Source organism: Trichechus manatus, unplaced genomic scaffold (genome assembly GCF_000243295.1).
Source record: "Trichechus manatus latirostris isolate Lorelei unplaced genomic scaffold, TriManLat1.0 scaffold00088, whole genome shotgun sequence".
In the NCBI taxonomy this organism is placed as follows: domain Eukaryota; kingdom Metazoa; phylum Chordata; class Mammalia; order Sirenia; family Trichechidae; genus Trichechus; species Trichechus manatus.
The window spans coordinates 3314911-3336186 of record NW_004444024.1 but is presented as its reverse complement, the minus strand read 5'-3'; the positions used below and the strand labels follow the sequence as shown (position 1 = coordinate 3336186).

The following is a 21276-nucleotide window of genomic DNA, read 5'->3' as shown; positions in this document are numbered from 1 at the left end:
TACCCCGTTTGGGTATGTGGATTTTGGTTTCTTTTTGAGCACTTTTTTCTTCTTAGCACTACAACATGCTCCAGGCTCATCTTGTGTATTTCCTGACCCAGCCATTTCTCCAAGGAGCCCTGGCTCTTTCAATTGGAGAGTGATATTATAAATCGAGATCTGGATGGTAAGTATGCTTGTTGCCACTGATGTGTCGTTTCTTTTACACCTTCTCAGCTGACGTGTATACTACTAATATATGTGCATTTACTAGCATGTGTATATATTTATAAATATCTGTATATAGCCATCCGTCTCTATATTACACTAAACTTGAGTTATTATGTCTCCAACTCTAATCCATTACCACAAGGATCATTCTAGTCTCTTCCCCTTGTTTATCTGTAAATTACCACTCCAACATTGAGAAACCTGGCACCCACCATCTGCCATCCATTTACTTAATTGTTCAATTCCTGTATAACAATGTATAACAATGTCAGAATTGTTAACCCATACCCCCATGGGAAACAACTTTATCAACTAGAGTACAGTGCTTATTTGCAGGTACTTTTGACTTTTGTCTTATAGATTCCACTTACTTGCAGAGTTACAAAGTTACTTAGGTTTCATCCCTTTCAGTGAGGTGGTTTCATGTATTTGTAATACAGTTAGATTCTCTTGTCACAGTCTGGATTCTTCCCTGGAAACCCCCAACTTCCTAAATTTTTTTTTTTTTTTTTTTTTTTACATTAAGGGTCACCCTTTGGGCAGTAAAGTTCTATGGGTTTGGAAATGCATAATGTTATGTATTACAATATACAAAATAGTTTCACCACCTGTAAATTCCCTTCTTCACCTAGTCAGCTCTCACGCACTCACCTCAAACCTCTGGCAACCACTGATCTTTTTACTGTCTGTAAACCAAAAGAAACAGTTGCTGTCGAGTCTGTTCCAACTCATGACAACCACATGTATTGCAGAGTAGAACCGCACTCTGTAAGGTTTTCAAAGCTATGACCTTTTGGAAATAGATCACCAGGCCTTTCTTCTAAGAAGCCTCTGAGTGAGTTTAAACTGCAAACGTTTTGGTTAGTAGTCGAGTGCTGAATCACTCAGGGAGGGACTCCTACTGTCTCTATAGTTGGTCTTTTCCAAAATGTCATATACTTGGGATCATACAGTATTTTCAAACTTCTTTAACTTAGCAATATGCATTTAAGGTTCATTCATGTCTTTTTGTAGCTTGATAGCTCATTTCTTTTCATTGCTGAATAATGTTCTATTGTGTGGATGTACCGCAGTTTGTTTATCCATTCACCTACTGAAGGGCATCTTGGTTGCTTCTAGTTTGAGGCTAGTATGAATAAAGCTGCTATAAACTTTCATGTAAAGTTTTTTGTGTAGACGTAAGTTTTCAACTGAATTGAGTAAGTACCTACCTAGGAAGGTGATTGCTGGATCGTATAGTAAGACTATGTTTAACTTTGTAAGAAGCTGCCAAACTATCTTACAAAGTGGCTGTACCATTTTTATCCCCACCAACGAAGTCTGAGTTCATGTTCCTGTTGTTCTGCATCCTTGCCAGCATTTGGTATTGTCAGGTTTTTTTGATTTTTGATTTAATCATTCTAATAAGTGTGTAGTGGTATCTCGTTGTTTTTTTTTTCTTGTTTTAATTTGCAATTCCCTAATGGCAAATGATGTTGAGCAATGTTTTATATGCGTAATTGTCATCTCTGTATCTTCTTTGGTGACGTCTCTGTTCATATCTGCCCATGTTTCAATTGGGGTTTTTGCTTTCTTTTTATTGAGTTTTAAGAGTTCTTTATATTTTGGATACAAGTCCTTTCAGATATGTGTTTTGCAAATATTTTCTCCCAGTCTGTGGGTTGTCTTTTTATTCTTTTAACTGTGGTTTGGTTTTGTTTAATGTTTACCATTTTACTGTTGCCGTCGAGTCATTTCCGACTTACAGCAACCCCATAGGACAGAGTAGAACTGCCTCATAGAGTTTCCAGGGAGCGCCTGGTGGATTCGAACTGCCGACCTTTTGGTTAGCAGCTGTAGCTCTTAACCACTGTGTCACCAGGGCTTAATATAGATACCCTTTATCAGATTCAGGAAGCTCTCTTCTATACCTGTTTTGCTGAGATATTTAAGTGAACAGATTTTGAATTTTTTTCAAATGCTTTTTCTGTATCTATTTTGATGATCATATGGTGTTTATCTTTTATTGTGTTAATATGGTAGATTACGTTGATTTTTTTTTTTTTTTTAGTTTATTGTGGTAAAATGCGTATAACAAAATTTGCACAATTTTTAAGTGTGCGTTTCAGTGAAATTAGTTACGTTTACAATGTTGTGCAACTATCACCATTTTCAGTTTTTTTTCATCACCGTACACAGAAACACTGTACCTATTAAGCAATATGATTATTATTTTATTGAATTTTGAAAGATAAACCAACCTTTCATTCCTGAGATAAACCCACCTGGTCAGATGATTTATCTTTTCCTGTATTACTGGATTTTGTTCGCTGATCTTTTGTTACAGATTTTTATGTTCATGATGAGGGATATTGATCTATAATTTTCCTTTCTTGTAATGTCTTTTTCAGATTTTGGTATCAGGGTTATGCTCTACTCATAAGTTGGGAAATAGTCCTTCCTCTATTTTTTGAAATATTTTATGTAAAATTGTATTATCTTTACTGTAAATGTTTCATTAGAAATCCTTTGGGCCTGGAGTCTTCTTTGTGGAGAGTTTTAAATAAGTAATTCAATTTCTTTGTTAGATATAGGGTTCTTCAGATTTTCTATTTTATCATATGTAAGTGTATAAAATTATGTTTTTCAAGGGATTTGTCCATATCACCTAAGTTGTCGAATTTATTTGCATAAAATTGTTCCTAATACTCCCCTAACCTTTTGATATTTGTAAGGTCTGTAGTGATATCCTTCTCTCATCTTTGATACTGTTCAGTTGTGGTTTTGCTCCTTTTATTGATCAGTCCTCCTAGGGGTTTATCAACATTATTAATATTTTCAAAGAACCAAACTTTAATTCTAAATTTTTCCTGTTTTTTATTTTGTTGATTTCTGTTCTTTATTATTTCCGTACTTCTATTTACCTTGGGTTTAATTTGCTCTTCTTTTTCTGGCTTCTTAAGATGGAAATTTAGGTCATTGATTTTAATCCTTTCTTCCTAATACAAGCATTTAAAACTATAAATTTCCTTTTTAAGCTCTGCTTTACCTGCATCTCACAAATTTTTATATGTTTTATATTTTTATTATCATTCAAAATATTTTCTAATTTCCCTTGGGCTTTCTTTTTTGACCCCTGGGTGATTTAGAAATGTGTTTGATATCCAAACATTTGAAGGTTTTCTGGATATCTTATTTTTGTTAATTTCTAATTTTTTATGTAGTCTGAGAAAATGTTCTGGAAGATTTCAGTCTTCTGAAATTTATTGAGACTTGTTTTATGAACCATTTTTATGGTTCGTCTTGATCACATCATTCCATGTGCACCTGAAAAAAATATGTATTATGCAGTTATATTAGGTGTAGTGTTCTATGCCAATTAAGTCAAAGTAGTTTCAGTATTTAGATTTCCTATATTCTTATTAATTTATACCTATTTTTTCTATCAATTACTAAAATTACTCATAAAAGAGTAGTAAAATCTCCAACTATAATTGTGGATTTATTGATTTCTCCTTTCAGTTCTATCAGTTTTTGCATCATAAAGCTCTGTTATTAGTACATATGCAGTTATAATTTTTATGTCTTCTTGATGTATTGACCCTTTTATCTTTGTGAAATGTCCCTCTTTATTTCTGGTAGTAATTTTTGTCTTGAAGTCTGTTTTGTCTGGTAGTAAAATAGTTCCTCCAGCTTTCTCATACTTACTGTTTGCATGGTGTACCTTTTTCCATCCTTCTACTTTGCTGTCTTTACTGTCTTTGTATTTTCAAGTGCATCTTTTGTACAAAGCATATAGTTGGGTCTTGCTTATTTACTCTGATTAGCCTGTTAATTGGTTCGGTTAGTCCGTTTACATTTAATGTTATTACTATGTTTGGATTTAGGTCTACCATTTTGGTATTTGTTTTCTGTTTGGCTCATGTGTTTTTTAATTCCTCTTTTTCTTGTTTGTTTTGTTTTTCGCTTAACCTCTTTGCATTATGTTTTCAGTTGTTGCTCTAGGGATTACAGTATGCATCTTTATTACCCTACACTTAGTGTTAATATTGTACTATTTCACATAAGATACAGGAAACCTATAATAGAATAATTCCAATTTTCCACCCCCTCCCTTTCCTCTCTGCTATTGTTTGTGAGAGTCATCCATGTTTTTTGCATAGTTATGGATAGATAATTCTCACTGTTGAATATTTGTCCATTTTGTGAGTATACCAATGGATCTACTCTATTCTAGAATTTGAGTTGTTTCCGGTGTTGCACTGAACATTTTATTACCTTTTTTTTTTTGGCATTGCTATTGAGTGTACTCTAGCAGTGGAATTTATGAGTCAAAAGGCATGTGTATGTTTGGCTTTACCCATCAGTTTTCCAAAGCAATTGTACCAGTTTACACTCATACCAGCAGTGTATAAGATTTCCAGTTGCTCCACATCAGCAGACAGTCAGCGAAAAAGAGGAAGACCCTCAACAAGATAGATTAACACAGTGGCTACAAAAATGGGCTTAAGCATAACAATTGTGAGGATGGTGCAGGACCAGGCAGTGTTTCGTTCTGTTGTATGTAGGGCTACTATGAATCGGAACTGACTCGATGGCACCTAACAACAACAACAATAGTAGAAGACTGGGAACATGGAGAACAGCAAACTCTGGTGGTGGTGGTAGTTGTTAGGAGTCGGAACCAACTCGATGGCAACTAACAACCGCATCAGTACTTAATGTTGTCTTTTTTGTCTTTACATACTACACACCACCATCCACTACACACCACCATCCACTACACACCAATCTTTTCATCTTCAGGTGGGTGTGTAGTGATACCCCATTTTAATTCAAAATTTTTTTAGACACTATGCTGGCCAAACAAAACACAATGTGTGGGTCAGATGTGGCCCATACACCACCTCTAGTTTAGACTATGTTGTCTATGAGGATTAGTGTTCGTCTTAATGTGCGCATGAATAATATAAAAATTGTCTGCTAGACAGCTGGAAAAATAAAAAAATTCATGCTGCAATCCTACTAGTAGAGAAATCTTGAAGCAAACTGTATCTTGAGGATTCATTTGCATTCCTGTTGCTCTGTCCAGTGGGGCAAGTGGAAAGCACCATGGCAAAATTTTTTTGGGTGGAGGAAGAGGAAGACAAAACAAAAGACAGAGGAGCAAGATGAAGTAGAGACTTCTTATGTGTGGGTGAGGGGGTGGGGTGGGGAGGCATAGGATAAAGAGTTTAGAGTCTTGGACTATAGAAAATTCAGTTTAATTTGAATTTTCATTTTCTTCTTTTCCCTTTGGTTAGCCAACCTTTCTGTAAAGTCTGTTGTGTACACGTCTTGGTGAAAAGAATGGTGATGACATGGAAAATGAAGAGCTAGGGCAGAAAAGGGAAACCACCCCATATCCATCCCTTTCCATTTTGTCAAGATTTCCAAATGGTGACCAATGGATCTACGCAGACTAGGATGTGGGGTGAGAGGAACCACCTAGGGAGCAGCTGGCTAGTGAAGGCCTTCTCCCTCCCATATTACATAAAAGAAGAGGGTGACTTTTAGAGGAAGGAAGGCTGACATCTACATTATAGTTGGAACTCTATATTCAACGCACTTTCCCTGCCTTAGCATATCCTGGGCCTCAGCTTGTGACCTCTCTTTCCCTATCCACCAAGGCTGGTAACCAGTGTAAAAAGGGTCAAACTTCAAGGATCTGTGTTCTGGGTTTAGTGGCAAGAGTCTGGTTCAGATGTGTCTCTTGACATTGAAGCCTCCTGAGGACCAATTAGATGTCTCCAGACCTCAGGAAGTTTTAGGGCTGGAGGGCACTGTGGTCGGAGGCCTACAAGTAGAGCTGGAACTCGACTCTTGGGAGTTTACAGGAGGAAGAGCTCAGCTCCCATTGAGGAAGGATGTCCCCCAAGCTGAGCCACCCCACAAGGGAAGGAAAGGAAGAGGAAGTGAATTCCTTGTTCCTATAAATGACAGAAAGTAGTAAAACAGGTCCTATCTGGTGGGGGAGGCATCAGTTTCAAAGGGCATGTAGGGTCCTTTCCAGCTTAGCTTTCTGGACATAGGAGTCTCAAAACATAGGTACTGGAGAAGCACCCACTGTGGGATGCTCAGAGCGTGGATGCACAGACCCTCACTGTTGAGACGGACAGTCTCAGGGATGGACATGGTGTAGAGTGCCACCCCGTGGGCTGATGACTGAGTGTGGCCAGACAGAGCCAGAGCTGGAAAAGACCCCAATACCACAGGACTCTGAGAAAGCAGGCAGGGTATGGCCTGGATCATCCATCAGCTCAGATGACTGACAGAGACCCTGACACAGCCTCTCCTTTCGAGCCCTCAGGGAGAGAGAACTTCAACCTGCCACTTTATTTGTGGGGAAACCAAGGTCCAGAAAGGTTAAGTGACTTACCCCAAATTGCTCAGCTAATGTGCTGTCACAAGGTCCACCTGACCTCGGAATCCACACTCCTCTCACTATCCCATGGAGACCTAGAGGGCAGGGCCTCTTGGGAGAACAAACAAAGCTAGAGCCAGAGCTAGAGCCAAACACACCTTTATTAGTCTCTGCAGCAGAGCCAGTGGACCCCCATCTATAGGAAATCTTTAGCAGACTACTCTGGCTACTGGTCAGGTATGTTAGCACTTCTATTGGTGATGGGGACAGGATAGGGGATGGTACTGGAAGGTGACAAAATGGACTGCTGAGCCACCTGCATCGAGGCACATATGGGACCTCCTGGACTGGGGAAAGGTGGATCAAGCCCCAGAGGTGAACACTGCCATTCTCCCAAAGGGACACCTCCATGTTCCCCAGAGTGAAGGAAGAGACTAAGCCTGAGATGGTAACAGCCACAGCTATGGACAGAGGGCCAAGCTCTGGGGAACAGAGTCATTTCCTAATGGAAGCAACTTCATAGGTAGGGCTGGAGGTCCCAAACAGCTCTGAGCACTGAAGGAACAGAGGGCCCAGGAAGCTGGTGGTGAGAAGGGTAGAATAAACTGGGGGAGTGGTTTGGGTATGAGTATGTGTCAGTGCTAATAAAACAGGCAATACATAGCAGGCACAATCATGAAACTTCCTTCCATTGAAAGCTCTAGTCTCCTCCTTAACCAGCAAGCTGTTTAGCCCGTAGGCCTAATCCAGCCCAACAGAACTCCCTTTTAATTCCTAAGACATGCCATGACATTCACGGATCTGCACTGCTACCAACAACACTACTCCCAGTCTACCTGCCTTGCTCCCTGCCCCCCATGCGTCCCTGTCAAAAGGCTGACAACTGGTCAAGTGTGTTTACTCCTGTTTCCCCCACCAGGCCTGCAGCCCCCAGAGGAGAGCGCGCGTGTCCCCAGCGCCTGGAGAACTTGAAGCCAAATGAGTTGTTTGTTGTGCCCTAGTGTGCACGGGGGAAATACAGCCATATGTTTCTATAATGGATTTCCAGGCTGTCTGGCGGCAGACACGAGAATTTTTGGGGGCAGATGGTGTCTGCGAAATGACAGCTTATTCGAATGTGGGGGCATGGGGGGGGGGTTGTCCAAGCTTCTAGAAGGGAGTAGGGAAAGAGGAAGAGGCCAAAGTGGAGCAGGAATTGGAATGTGGGTCGCTGCGGGGGTGGAGAGTGGGATGTAGGAGGAAGAGGGGTCTAGCGGTCCATGCGGAGGCAGGTCAGGGTTCTGCGCTGAACCCCAGGGCTCAGAACCAGCAGGGCGACCACATGAGCGAGCCGAGCGCGGCACCCGTGGCGGCCCCTGCGAGCATGCCCATGGCCAGCGGGGCGCCCGCGCTGTAGCAAGGATCCTCCCGCACTACCACATGTGTCACGCCGGGGCCTGCGGGGAGAGCCGGGAGGGGCAGGATCATCAAAGGGGGCAAGCGGAATGACCGCCGTCCCCCTCTTCGTGCGACTCTCCCCCAACCCAGAGAAGGCGCTGGGCCCATTCTTCTCTCTAGGCAGGGAAACTGAGGCCTTGAAATGGGAAGGGCTACGCCCCGACTACTTCTATGCCTTGGATCTGCTTCAGACGTTCTGGGACCGTGGGGCCAGGAAACCCTGGGATCTCTTAAGTCCCTCCAGACCGCACTTGAAGATGGGCGTTCCTAACGGCCAGACCCTGGAGCGGGAAGGAGGCAGCTGTTCCCAGATTAGCCACCAGGTGTCGCCACCAGCGCAGGAACGGGTACTCCCGGCCAGCCGGGTCGAGTAGGGGCGGGCCTATAGAGGTGAGGTCAGCTCTAGAGAGCGGAGGGAGGCTTGTCCGAGAGCTATTGTGTGTCTCGAGATGGGGAAAAACTTGGAGGTTCCCGCCTGGGGAAAATCCACGGTCACTAAAAGAGTGGGGGCGGGGCGGGGCGGAGGGCGGGGGTGGGGTGGGGGCAGGGCCAGTTCGAGGTCTCTGGATCATGGCCCGGGGCCTGGCGCCAGAGCGAGGCAGGGAGGCGGGCGGGAGACTTACCAGCGTAAGGCGGCCCGTAGTAACTGCGGACATATGTGGCCTCGTGCGCGTTGGGTGGCACCACCTCGTAGTAGTCCTGGTAGGGGCTGTAGACGCGCACCTGGGAAGCCCTGCCGGGTTAGCTGCCCAGGAACTCCCTGGCCAGTGTTTGGTCCCCTACCTCCCACACCCGGCTCAGGCCCCTCTGGGCCCAGCAGAGCCATTTCCCCAAGTTCAGAAATGGGCTCCCAAGGACCAGCAAGCCCCTGGAAGAGTCCCTGCGTCTCCACAAGGTCCATGGTCCTTGACCTTTAAAACGTCATCCCCTGTATCCAGCTCCAGTGTTGCCCATTCTCCCGCCCTAGCCTCCTATCTAGCACTGCCCTGCTCAAAAATTCTCCATGGCTCCCGACTTCCCTTCATAGATGGTCTAATATTTGCTGGCAACTCTACAATGGTTTCACTTGGAGAAACTCAATGGATTTCTCTACTCTTCTAGTCAGGGGTAGGGGGAGCTGGTCAAGCACCACTCCTAGGAAATAAACAGGGGTTGGAGAGGCAGGAAGGGAAGGTTAGGGTTGGAGAGGGAGAAAGGGAAGGTTAGGGTAGGAACTGGAAGGAACTATTATCGAGCATCTACCATGTACCAGGTCCTGAAGGAGGTGTTCACATGTATTATCACCTCTAATCTTAAGGCAAGCATTATTATCTCCCATTTTACCACAAGGGAAGAGACCGAAGCTCAGAGGAGAACTCCCACCAATCCTTTAAAGCCTAGTTCGAAAGTTGCCCAGTCCAGGAATCCTCCTGGTCTCAGAATTCTTACTTCCTGAGTTCTGTGTAGACTTTGCTTGTACCTCTTTGTTCCTAGCCTTTCTCCTGGCCTTTCCCACCCACACCCCAAATGTGAGCTACCTATAGTCAAGGACTCATTCACTTGTGTCATCTGCAGGGCCTAAAACAGCAGGAACCAATAAATTTGTGCTGAATTAAATGGAAGCTCCCAATCCAATCCTCTCACTTTACCCATGGGGGAGCAGGCCCAGAGAGGGGGCCGGATCCCGTTCACTTCTGGCTCCTTCCTCTTAGCCACCTTCCACTCCATCTCTCTCTCTAACTGAGCTTCACACCGAAAAGGTCCAACTCCCCTTAGATGTCTGGGTGTCTCAAACTCCCCCCATCTCAAAGTGATCACATTATCTCTCCAGCTCCCAAAACTGCTCCTCTTCCTGTAAATGCTTTTCTCTGTAAATGCGACCAGTGCACACCCAAACCAAAAAATCAGGTTGTCAACTTTGTCTTCTCACACTCCCCTTCCATATCAAATCAGCCACCAGGTCTCGTGATTTTATCTTCTAAAAATGCTCTCCTGTCCATCCTCATGGCCAATGCCAAGAGAATAAGCCATTGGTTGGCAACTTGGAAACTGTGGGCAACCAGGGTAGAATCCAGACTATGGAGGGTTGAAGAATAGTTGAGAGGTGAGGAATGTAATCAACATGTAATGGCTTCTCTTTCAAGAAGTTTAGCTATAAAAGGAGTTCTCCAGGCACACCATGTGATTTCAAGTCTCCATGCCTTTGGTCATCCACTTCCCTTTGATAGGGATACCCTTCTTACCCTTTTTTATTTCAACTACCTGACTTGTCTTTTAGATGCAACTCATGTGTCACTCTCCCTGAACCTCAGGCTCTGTTGGGGTCCCATTTGGGCATCCACAGCTCTTGGGCTTCCCTCCATCACAGCACTGATCACACTGTATTGTCATTGCTTGTGTCTCTGTATGTGTCTCCCATGAGAACTGGAGACCCCCCAAAGGCAGGCGCTAGATCTAATCAGGCCAGATTGGGCAGAGCCTGGCATATGGTAGGTGTCTAATATTTAAATGTTTGTTGAATTTACCTCAAGTGAACCAAATACAGGGCCAGGACTAGAACCAAGGTCACCCAACTCCGAGTCCAATTTCAGTCCCAGGGCAGTACAAGAGGCTCAGACAAGCAATGCTGTGGGTCCTCAGTCTCACGGAACTCCTCTCACTGTACCCTTCCCCAAAGAGCGATCCAAGAAGGCTTTCTAGTGGAAATGGCCAGGATCTGGGCCCCATGCCCAAGAGGGGTCAGAAGGATCTAAGCCTTCAGATCCCCAACTTAACAGGTAGGGAAGCTGAGGTCCAAAAAGAGTATCCACCTGCCCTGTGGCTGCAGTGAGCCAGTGGCTTTGGTAGGCCCCGAGGAGGGTGGAAAACACCAGCTTATGTCCCTCTGGGGCGCCTGTCTCTACCCTCCAGGTCTGGGAGGCCCAAAGGCAAACTCATGTAGGTCACCTGGCAACAGGCAGGCAGGCAAGTGAGGCGCCAGGGACCTCAGAGACAGAACCTTAGGGCATGATCTCCAATCTTCTCCCTCTTTGACGATGTCTGGCATCTGGGAAGTCCTCACTGAGGAGGTAGCAGTCTTTGAGGTGGGTCTTAAAGGATGCGCATCAGATTGTCAAGTGAATAAGGAAACTAAGGGTCTTTTCGGCAGAGAAAACAGCATGCGCAAGGCTAGGATGAGGACAAGGGTCTGGGGCAGCTGGGAGCAGGGGGTCAGCGGAGTGGTTGGAGAACAGAGGATGAGGGGGATGAGACAGGAGAGGCTGGCCCAGGCCAGATCACAAGGGCTTCGAAAGCTGGGCTGTGGTTGGTGTCTTGTGAGTGATGGGGAGCCATGGAAGGTTTGTGAGCAGGGAAGGGGTGTGACCAGGCCTGGTTTCGGAGACTCATCCTGGTGGCCAGTACGGAGGCAGGGAGGGCTGAGCCAGCACTTACCCAGATTCGCCTCTCAACCTTACAGGGGTTCCACGAGCGGGTCACACACCTGACCTTGGGGCAAACCCGGCGGCTCCTGGGAGGGACTGTGGCTCCAGTTGGGGCCTGCTCAAGCCACAGAAACCCGAGAAGGAGGAGGGAGGGAGGTGTCAGAGGCCCTCTACACTCTATGAGAATCAGAGGTCTTAACAGACCCTACCAGAGCCATCTGCTAGCTGGGGTGGGAAAGATGGTTCTCTCTTCTTCCTCAACCCTTGGTAATGGGAGGTGGTTTAGAGAGGAATGGTGACTTTGCCAAAGTTATCCAGAGAAGGACTGATAGTCTCTCTCCGGCATTAGCCCACCTTCACCTGTTTCGGGCAGCTGAGGCTCCCAGTCTCCAGGGAGGACAGGGCAGCTCTGATGTGCCCTCTCTCTCACCTGGCCTTCTTCAGAGCAGCACCCCCAGTCTTGTCCCTTACTGCACCCCCAGGTCTTATGTTCCCTGGTACATCTGAGGTCAGGGGCTCCTGGAGCCTCCAACCAGAGCGGGATATGAACCTTCAGGGTGTAGACGGACAAAGTACAGGTCACTCCAATGCAGGCACCAAGGCAGAAAGAAGCCCACAGACACAGACATGAACACACACAGAGACAGGCAGAGACATAGCTACAAAGACACAGAGGCACAAACACACACCTGTTCTAATAAGCCCTGTGACCAGAGGGGTGTATGTGTGTAGAGCAGCAGGAGATAGAACAGGGGGTCAGGGGACAGAGAGGAAGAGATGTGGTATGCCAAGCAGCAGGAGGGTGGACAGAGAAGGGACAAGGTAGCTTCACAGAGTCATAGAGTGCAGAACGGTCAACCCTCACCTCCTTCCTCTGCCCCCTTAGGGGGGACTGATTTGCCCAACCCTGGGTCACTATGAGTTGGAATCGACTTGACAGCAACCAGTTTGGTTGGTTTTTGGTTTGGGTCCCTCTACCCTGCTGACCACTATTCCAGCCTCCTCACTCCCAGCGTCCTTCAATCCAGCCTCCACCTGGAAGCCTGAGTCTGCCCACAAATCTGCCTAGTCTCCCCTGCTTAATGCCCTTTACTGTTCCCCACACCCTAGGATGAAGTCCACTTCCTTCAACTGGACTTCCAGACCCTTCGTGACCTAGTCGCTGATGACATCAGAGGTCTTCTCTCCCATTGCATTCCCTCCGTGTGCTGCCCTTCAGCCAGGCCAGCCTCCTGGCCCTTAGACACATGCATGCGTACACACACATACACACATCACTTTCCTGCTTGTTACGCAGTCCTTTCTGCAGATAATGTCCTCTCAAAATATCACTGACCTAGGTTCCAATAGAGGCTTTTCCATTGACAAGACTATGAGACTTTGGACAAGTCACTTCCCCTCTCTAAGCCTCAGCTTCCATGTCTATAAAATGGGACTAATCATACCAGTCCCCCACCGCCCTCCTGCTAGGGTTGTTGGAAGATTAAACTATGTAACCAAAGCTAGGTATTCAGCACAATCCCTGGCCCTCAGCAGGTGGATGCCCAAGGGGGTTTCTAAATGCATCCCAGTCTCCCTTGCTACTTCCCTGTGGACTTTACCTCTAAATGAAAGGAGGCTCTACTGTGCCCCAGAGAGAAGGGGCAAGCACAGAATCTGGAGTTAGGCAGATAGGGATCGAGACCAGGCTACCATCCCTGAGCTAGGGGCCTTGGGCAGCTCCCCAAAACCAACCTCACACCTCTATCAGTCTCTAAGCTCTGCTGAGTCCACCTCCTAAATACATTCTGTCCTTATCTGTCTGTCTCTGCCAGCAAGGTCTTAGTGCAGACCTCCAGCCTGTCACTTGTCCCATTCTTCTACCTGGTCTCCAATGGCCTCTCTTGCCCCCTATAATCCATTCCCTACTTAACAGCCAGGCTGTCTTTTTAAAAATACAAATCTGATCTAATCTTATCATTCTGTCCCCCAGTGGCTTCCCAGTGCTCTCAGCAGAAACCAACATCCCTAACACGGCCCACAAGGCCTGTCCCTGCCAACCTTCCTACCCCATCTCCCTCTCACTCCTTAAGCTCCAGCTACCCCAGCCTGCCTTCTGTTCCTCAAATTGCCAAGGTCTTAAGCACTGTTCAGGGCCTTTGCACATGCTATTCCCTTTGCCTGAAAAGCAGTTTCCTTCCTCCACCCCACACCTTTCACCCAGCTGATTTCTGTTTATCCTTCAGGTCTCAGCTTATGCCTTGTCTGCACACCCACCTGGATCAGGTGGTCTCACATCACTTGCACATTGCACTTCTCTGTCAGAGTAGTTACCACCATTGCACTGAAATCATCTACGTAATCAGTTGTTTCACATCTGTCTCCCCGACTAGGCTGAGTCCCAGAGGGAAGGGCCTATATCTCCTTGGTTCACCTCTGGTCCCTGGTACCTGGCACAGTGCCTGGCACATAGTAGAAACTCAGTAAATATTTTTGGTTGGATTATTGAACCTCGGTTTTATCATCTGCAGGATTACTGTGAGGAGCGGCTGGGATAACACCTGCATCACACCTAGCACATAACAGTTGCTCGACAGAAGACAGTTCCTTTCCCCTGGCTCCCATGCCACCACCTCCAGCAAACCTCCTGGAGGCTTCTCTCTCTGCCCCCTCTGTCTTCTGTTGGCTGTCCTTCATCCTTTTCCACCTGGGACTCAGGGCATCTGAGTCTGCACAAGTCTGTCCACACTAGCCTGGGAACTCCTGGCAGGTGGAGACCGAGTCTGAGTCACCTATGATTCCATGGCAGATGGGGGTGGGGAGCAGACAGGGAGAGACGGGGGGCTCACCGGGGTGGAGTTCGCCTCCATCAGCGCTGTCTTCCATGCTCTGCAAAAGCAAACCCCACCAGACCATGAGGAGGGGGCTTGGGAGAAGGGTGATTTGGTCCCCAAATTTCAGACCTTCCTCCCCATCTCAGCTTCCTGCCCCAGTTCCTCATTGACTCCTTTTGTGTAGACAAAGGTGACCTCTCTCTTGCTCCAGTCACATGGGCAGAGCCCTAGGTTAGGCTGGAGCCTCCTAATTCATTCACAGTCCATGGTCTCTTCCCAGCTAGAAGTTCTAGTTTCCCCACCTATACAATGGGAAGTTGGGCTTGGGTGGCCTCTAAGGGGCCTTCAGTCTGATCTGCCTGGGTGGGTTCTCTAGCTGCAGCCCACCTCCACATCCCGAACCTACAAACATAGTTCCCCAAAGCTCTGACCCCAGAGTACCAGCAAGGCCCAGTGGTTTTGGACAATTGGGCCTTTGTTGGTTGCCATGGCGCCTGGCTGGGGTGGACAAGGCGGCTCTGTGCTTTGTCTGCCCAGAGCTGAGCTTCCCCTGCTCCCACACACCCCATCTCTTTCACTCTTCTACAGGGCAGAGGCCAAATGACCCCCTGCCAGAGGGTAGGAAGGGAAAGAATGTGAGGGAGCAGATGGTGCCTAAGGAACACACACCCAGTTTTGCGTGTGGATCTGCATCTGACATTAGGGTACCCCCAGCACACTCCCAGGCTGCCTCTGGGTCGCCCCCTCAGATCAGAGTCCACCTGTCCCCACACCAGGGCAGCACCATAGCCATCTTCTCAGAAGGGAGAGGAAGGGAGGGCTCTTTGAGGATGGCACTAGGCTTGTCTGCTCCTTTGTACCACCCCCAGGCAAGGGCTCACCTCAGAGGCTGCTAAGTATCTGACTCTCAGTAACCGGGGACCACACATCTGAGGTAGATGTGCACCCCTCAACAGTCCTGAGTTCATTGTAAACTGTGTGGGGAGTTTACTGCGCATCATACCAATCACCATGAGCCATTCAAGTCCGCTCTGCCCAGCCCCCAATGAGACAACCACACTGACTGGTGTTCATCCCCTCTTCCTACCCTCAGGGAATCAGAAGGCCCATTGAGGAGGGGGCATTTGATTTCATTCTCCAAGATCCCACCCCATCCTCTCCTGGGAGCAACTCACATGGCGTCATCCTGGGTCTCTGCACATAGGTGCAGGCGGGAGCCCTCCCGCAGGTGCACAGTCAGCAGGCCATCTCGGCTCTGGCCCTCTGGGGGCTGCACATCTGGAGGCAGACACACAGATATGGGGTTTCCATGGGGCACAGACCCCAGGCCCCTCCCCAGCATACTGAGAACAACAGCAAGAACTGACTTCTGTAGGTCCTATTTACTTGCCATTGCCAACCTTCTCTGATCCCATATGCTTTCTTTGGGATTCCACTCTACCCCTCAATCCTTTTCAGCCTCCCCACATTGCCCACTTCCCTAGGTACACCTTCCAACTACAGTGTTATTTATAACTGTGACCAGAGCTTTAGATGAGAAATTTAGAGATTTGCTGTGTGACTCTGGAGTAGTCACTTACTTTCTCTGAGCATCCTTATTTCATTTCATCTTTATCCAGTTCCTAGTGCCTAGAGGGCAGGAACTGTGTCTGGCTCATCTCTGTGACCCCAGCACAGGGTAGGAAGTCAATAAGGAACTAATGTATTAATTCACACCCAAATGAACTGGAGTTGACAGAGGCCCAGAACCAATGTCCATGGAAGCCCTCTGAAAGCTGCAAAGAACCTTCCAACTGCAGGTGTCCTCAGACACAGTGAAAGGACCCCACCTCTAGTCACAGTGCCAGGGAAGAAGGGATGTCTGCTCACCATGGCACTCTTGGCCAACCTTCACGTCACGGACATTGAAGTGGATGAGCACACGGTCTTCCTCATCCTGCGCAGTCTCGTCACGATAGTAGCCCAAGGTTCCATCCAGCCACAGGGCAAACCAGTTCCGCTTCCAGCGGCGGAGGATGGAGCCTGTGCAACATTCCAGACCCACCAGACAGGCTGATCCCAGAGCCTGCTGGGGGGCAGGAGCCCTAGATGTGCTCCCAGGGTCCCCTCAGCCCCAGCACCTAGTGTTGTAACCACCCCTCCCTTGTCTCCCCTCTGAAATGAGGGCAGGGGCTCTTTCTGTCTTGCTCACCCCACCCCCTACCATTGGGCCTGACACATAGTAGAGGCTCAATAAATGTGTTGAATGGTAAATGGAGCTTTCAAGCCAAGACTCAGGTCTTTTCAAGGGTAAAGACCTCTCGCTACCCTGAGCCATCATCTTATCTCTTATCTCTGACTTATGTGACAGTCATTTGTGCAGCGTCTGCCTCCTCTACCAGATTGAGGGTCCATGGCTTCCCATGTAGGTCCTGACACCCAGCAGGACCTGTGTTCAGTGTTTGCTGAACTGAACCAAACTGAGAATGGCAGGGGCCCATGGAGGTGGGGAGTCCTAGTCCCAGGGGTCTCTGCGATAACTCTTGTTCAAATCATGACTCTGGTCAGGAGTAGGTCTGAAACCCTGAGCCCTAAAGTCTCAGAGATTTTGCAATGGGAAATCTTAACAGGAAAGAGCAAAGACATAAGAGCGTTTTAGAGCTTTACAGATTCCAAAGCACTGAACAGAGGCATTTTTCATTTTGTTCTGTGCTCTGTTCTGTGTCCGGCCCTAGGCTGAGGTGCTGTGAACACACAGAGGGTCAAACCCCATTCTTGCTGTTGAGGAGCTCACAGTCTGGGCTAGTATGGCTGAAGAAGTAGAGAGACTCATAGGTAAAGGTAGTTATATAATAGGAGGGTCAATTTGATAACGGGGTATATGTGAGGCATTGTGGGAGCTGAGAAAGGAGCCTCTAGCCCAGCTTGGTGCTATAGCCGGGATGGAGGTAGGGTATTAGAGGGAGTCAGAGAAGGCTCCTCAGAGAGGGGACATTTGAGCTGCGTGTTGAAGAATAAATAGAAGTCAACCGAGAAGTCAGAGATGGGAAGGATGTTCCAGGCTGAGGGGAGGGCATGGACAGAGCAAGGAGGATAAAAAGGCACTGGCTTCTTAGGAGAAGGGTTCACAGTGCAGCAGTCCCAACAAGCCATTTCCCTCACCCCTGCCTGAGGATGAGGTGCTGGGGACTGAGGTGCAGGACAAACAACGGCTTGGCCCGGCTCACTTACTCTGTCTCCACAGCCAGCCGCCCCTCACCAGGGCCATTTCTCCAAAAGGACTTTCCAGGGCGGAGTCAGGTGGGACCTGTCAGAGGAGCCACAGGACACACAGGCCTCATCAGCAGCTCCAGAGCAGCTCCCCAGAGAGAAGCCCCCAGCCCAGCCTTCCCTGGGGGAGCCACAGAGGAAACGTTCAAGGGAGTGTTAGCAAGGCCACCTCGGTCTGCTCCCCACTCTCCGCTCCAGGCAGATAATGCGAGCACTGTCCCTATGGAGTCAGCAAGGCAGCTGATGGGTGGTGGGGATTAGGAGCCTGGATTCCAATCTCGGTTATACGGCCTTGGCCAAGTCTCTTCTCCCTGCCCCTCTGGCCCTGGCCTCAGTTTCCAGATTTGTACAAGTGTGTCTGTGAGGCAGGTAGAGGCTGGAGTGAGGAACTCTTAAAATGTCAGAAATGTTGGGATTTTGAAATACTGGCAGTGAAGAATATTAGAATCATAGCAATGAATAGAGGATTCATAATAAGAAAAGCCTGCCTTATATTTGGAACCCCCTTGAGCCATTTACAAAGAACGTGAAATAACAGCTGTCACTGATTAAGCACTATGTGCCAGGTACTGTTCTCGGTGCTTTCATCACAACACGACTTATTATTCCCATTTTACAGATGAGGAAACTGGGCCTGAAGAGGTCCAGTCACTTGCTCAGTTCCACTTGATTAATAAGCGTTGGAGCCAGCAGTCCTGGCTTCTAACCACTATACCAGTGGTTAGCTGCCACTATACCAGTGGGAGCTTTTAAAATCTCAATGCCCAGCTCACACCCCATACCAATTAAATCAGAATGCCTGGGGGCATGAGCCAAGCACTGGTAGACTTTAAAGATCCCAAGATATTTCCAATGTGCAGTAAAGTTTGGGAACCACTGCACATATGATACAACCTCTCCCTTGTCCCTGCTATAACCTTGTTAGATAGGTAGGGATCTTTACTCCAGCTTGTCCACATATGTGATAGAGCTTGGAATCCAGGGGCCTTCTGCCCCTGAGGGCGACTTATTTGAGAGCGGGTGCCTCTGCCCCTCCCCCACCTGCTCACACCTGTTGCTGCGTAGCAAGGGCTGACACACCTAGGCTGGAAGGCCCGGCCTTGTCCGCTCTTCTCCTGCTGCTCCCTCCCGTCTCCAAGCCCTGACACAACTAAGACAAAAAGGCCAGGTGCAAACTCCTTCTCCAGTCCCCCTTGATGCACCCACCTGTCTACACCTGTTGTGGATGATGCTGCCACTGCGGAGGCTACTTGATGCCGCAGCCACCGAACCCGCTGCGCCTGCGCTTTGTGTGCCCGAGACAGCCTGGGGCCTCAGCCGCCCTGGGGTCCCGCCCTCTGGACCCGCCCCACCCCTAAAGAGGGGGCGGGGCGTGGAGGGATGTGCTGACCAGGCATGCTGGGACTTGTAGTCTGCAGCCCTAGAGCCGCGCAATGCATGGCCTGTCCGGGCTGGCAGCCTTGTGGGAGGCTGCCCCTGCGATGTTGTTTGTGAAGCCATCTGTTCACTCATTAAAATTTATCATAAAATACTTTTTCTTAAGAACCTACCAACTCATTTTCTAGAAAAAAGTAAAGTTGCAAGGAGAAGCCAATCTCCTAGTTTTTTTTTTTTTTATAATTTATCTTTTTTGTTGTTGTTGAGAATATACACAGCAAAAACATACACCCGTTCAAGTTTCTACATATACAATTCAGTGACACCGATTACATTCTTCGAGTTGTACAACCATTCTCACCCTCCTTGTCTGAGTTGTCCCCTAAGGCTCCTATCTAATCTTTTGAGCTGCTGTTGTCAATTTGATCCCATACAGATAGTTCTTAAAAGAGCATAACGCTCAAGGTAGACATTCGTTACTTGTTAAGTTAAACAGTCTCCTAGTTTTGTATATTTTCTCAACACTCAGTCTGTGCCAGGCATTGCACTCGGTACTAGGGGAGGATACAGAGGAGCATTCAACATGACCCTTCTCCCTCCCACTCCCAGCTTCCAGTCTGGTGGTGGGTACTAGACGTAAAACACAATAGAGCACAGGGTGCGATTTAACAATGGGAAAGAAAAGACTGATTTTTTTGTTTTTGTTATCTAAGAGGTTCAGGGGAGCCCTGGTGGGAGTGGTGGTTAAGAGCTCAGCTGCTAACCAAAAGGTTGGCAGTTCAAATCCACCAACCTCTCCTTGGAAACCCTATGGGGTGGTTCTACTCTGTTCGTAGGGTTGGTATGAGTCGGAATGGACTCGACGGCACCTAACAACAACAACAAGAGGTTCAGGAAGGCTTCCTGGAGGAGACTGAAAAGGGTCTTGAAGGTGTTTCCCAGGGGGCACCTAAGGAACCCATATGAGCACAGGTCAGGAAGTTCAAAAGAGTGTTCAGTATTTCAGTGTGTTTGGAAGGTGGAGTGCAGGGGTGGGAAGGACATGGGGAGTAGCAGGTGATAAAGCTGCAGAGGTTGCAAGGATATAACATGAAGGCCATGGATGACATGCTCAAGAAGTTGGACATTATGACATAGTGACTAGAGCCTGGAGGGTGGGGTTTCAAGATGAGGAGTGAGATGGTCCGAGTTGTGGGCTGGAAAGGTCCCTCCAGGGCACAGTCAAAAATGGATGGGAAGGGCCACAAGTGGAGAAGGAAGACTATTTCTGTATAGCTACCACCTAGATCTGCCCCTCCAAGATCATTTCCCTGAATATCTCACCTCCATAGACTCCTACTTACAAGCAGACACAGGATGCCATTCAGAGAACAGGGGCTGGCAGGGCCTAAAAGGCTCCTGGTTCCATCCCCTGCTTTGGGAAGGGCGCCTGCCCGGCCCTAGGCCCCTTCCTCCTGTCCCAGACACATCTTCCTTACCGGAGCTGCAGGGCTCATGGTTCCTGGGCGGCCAGGGCAGCATTTCCGAGAAGGCTCCTGCAGGGGCTATTTCCCTGAGCGCCTTAGAGATAAGGGGATCAGGAAGGTGCCACCAAGTAGGAGCCGGAAGAGGGTGGAGAGAGGAGGGTGCACACAGCCTGGGGAAAGTCGTCCTCTTTTTCTAGTCCACCCCACCCCTACCCCCCACCAACTTTCCCAACTGATCCCAGGCTCTCACCCTTAGTCACAGAGCAACAATAAGTCATCACTGATTCGAAAGTGGTATCTCAACTCCAAGATTAGGGGAGGAGGTAGAAGGGCGGGCTAGTCCTCCTCCCTCGGTCGGGGGCGGGGCTGAGACTCTGTGGCTGGGCAGAGCACTGTCGATCACCTCAGTCCCGGCTGCGCGGCTTGACTCCCTAAGCCTCCCTTTCCTGCTCCTGGGTCCCTGTAATCCTGACCTCGGGCCACCCTGACGCTTCGGCCCTGCGTGCAGTGCGTGACTTGCTAGCGGATTCGCCATGGCCAATCCTATTAGCCGCTGAGCTCATCCCTTCCCTGCAGCCCCAGGAACCAGCTCTCCAAACAACGCAGTTTTCCCTTCTGCATTCTTCTCCACTCTCTTATCTGGTCCCTGGAACGTCAAACCCCTAAATTCTCCATCCCCACAGCGGAAGGAGGGAAGGGGGTGGGGGGAGAAGAAAGGAGTTCTTTAGCTCCAGGAGTTCCTGGTGGAATAAAACAAAACAAAACTCAACACGGCTTAAGCCAAAGAAGGGAATTTATGGGCCTTTGCCCCAGGAAGTCCAGGAGTGGAGCGGCCCCCTCTTTTCCTCTACCCAGCGCTCCCTGCTCCCATCCGTGATAGGTTGTTGGGCTTTGTTCACAGACGGGGTGAAGTGAGGTGGAGGGAACAGTGCAGACAGTTC

At 48.2% G+C, this 21276-nt stretch overlaps 1 protein-coding gene across 2 annotated transcripts; it reads right to left on the bottom strand.

Moving 5' to 3' along the window:
• Nucleotides 1-5400: 5400 nt before the first annotated feature.
• Nucleotides 5401-20416, bottom strand: PLEKHB1 (pleckstrin homology domain containing B1). 2 transcript variants are annotated; one of them, XM_004381950.2, is made up of 7 exons: nt 20348-20416; nt 17454-17529; nt 16113-16265; nt 15419-15521; nt 14259-14298; nt 8653-8752; nt 5401-8028 (listed from the first exon to the last, which is right to left on the bottom strand). In XM_004381950.2, the coding sequence occupies exons 1-7, from the start codon at nt 20363-20365 to the stop codon at nt 7892-7894; spliced, it is 627 nt and encodes a 208-aa protein (XP_004382007.1). In that variant the 5' UTR covers nt 20366-20416; the 3' UTR covers nt 5401-7891. The 2 variants fall into 2 exon arrangements, with proteins under 2 accessions (XP_004382007.1, XP_023592322.1); XM_023736554.1 differs by lacking the exon at nt 20348-20416 and adding an exon at nt 18699-18769.
• Nucleotides 20417-21276: the final 860 nt, after the last annotated feature.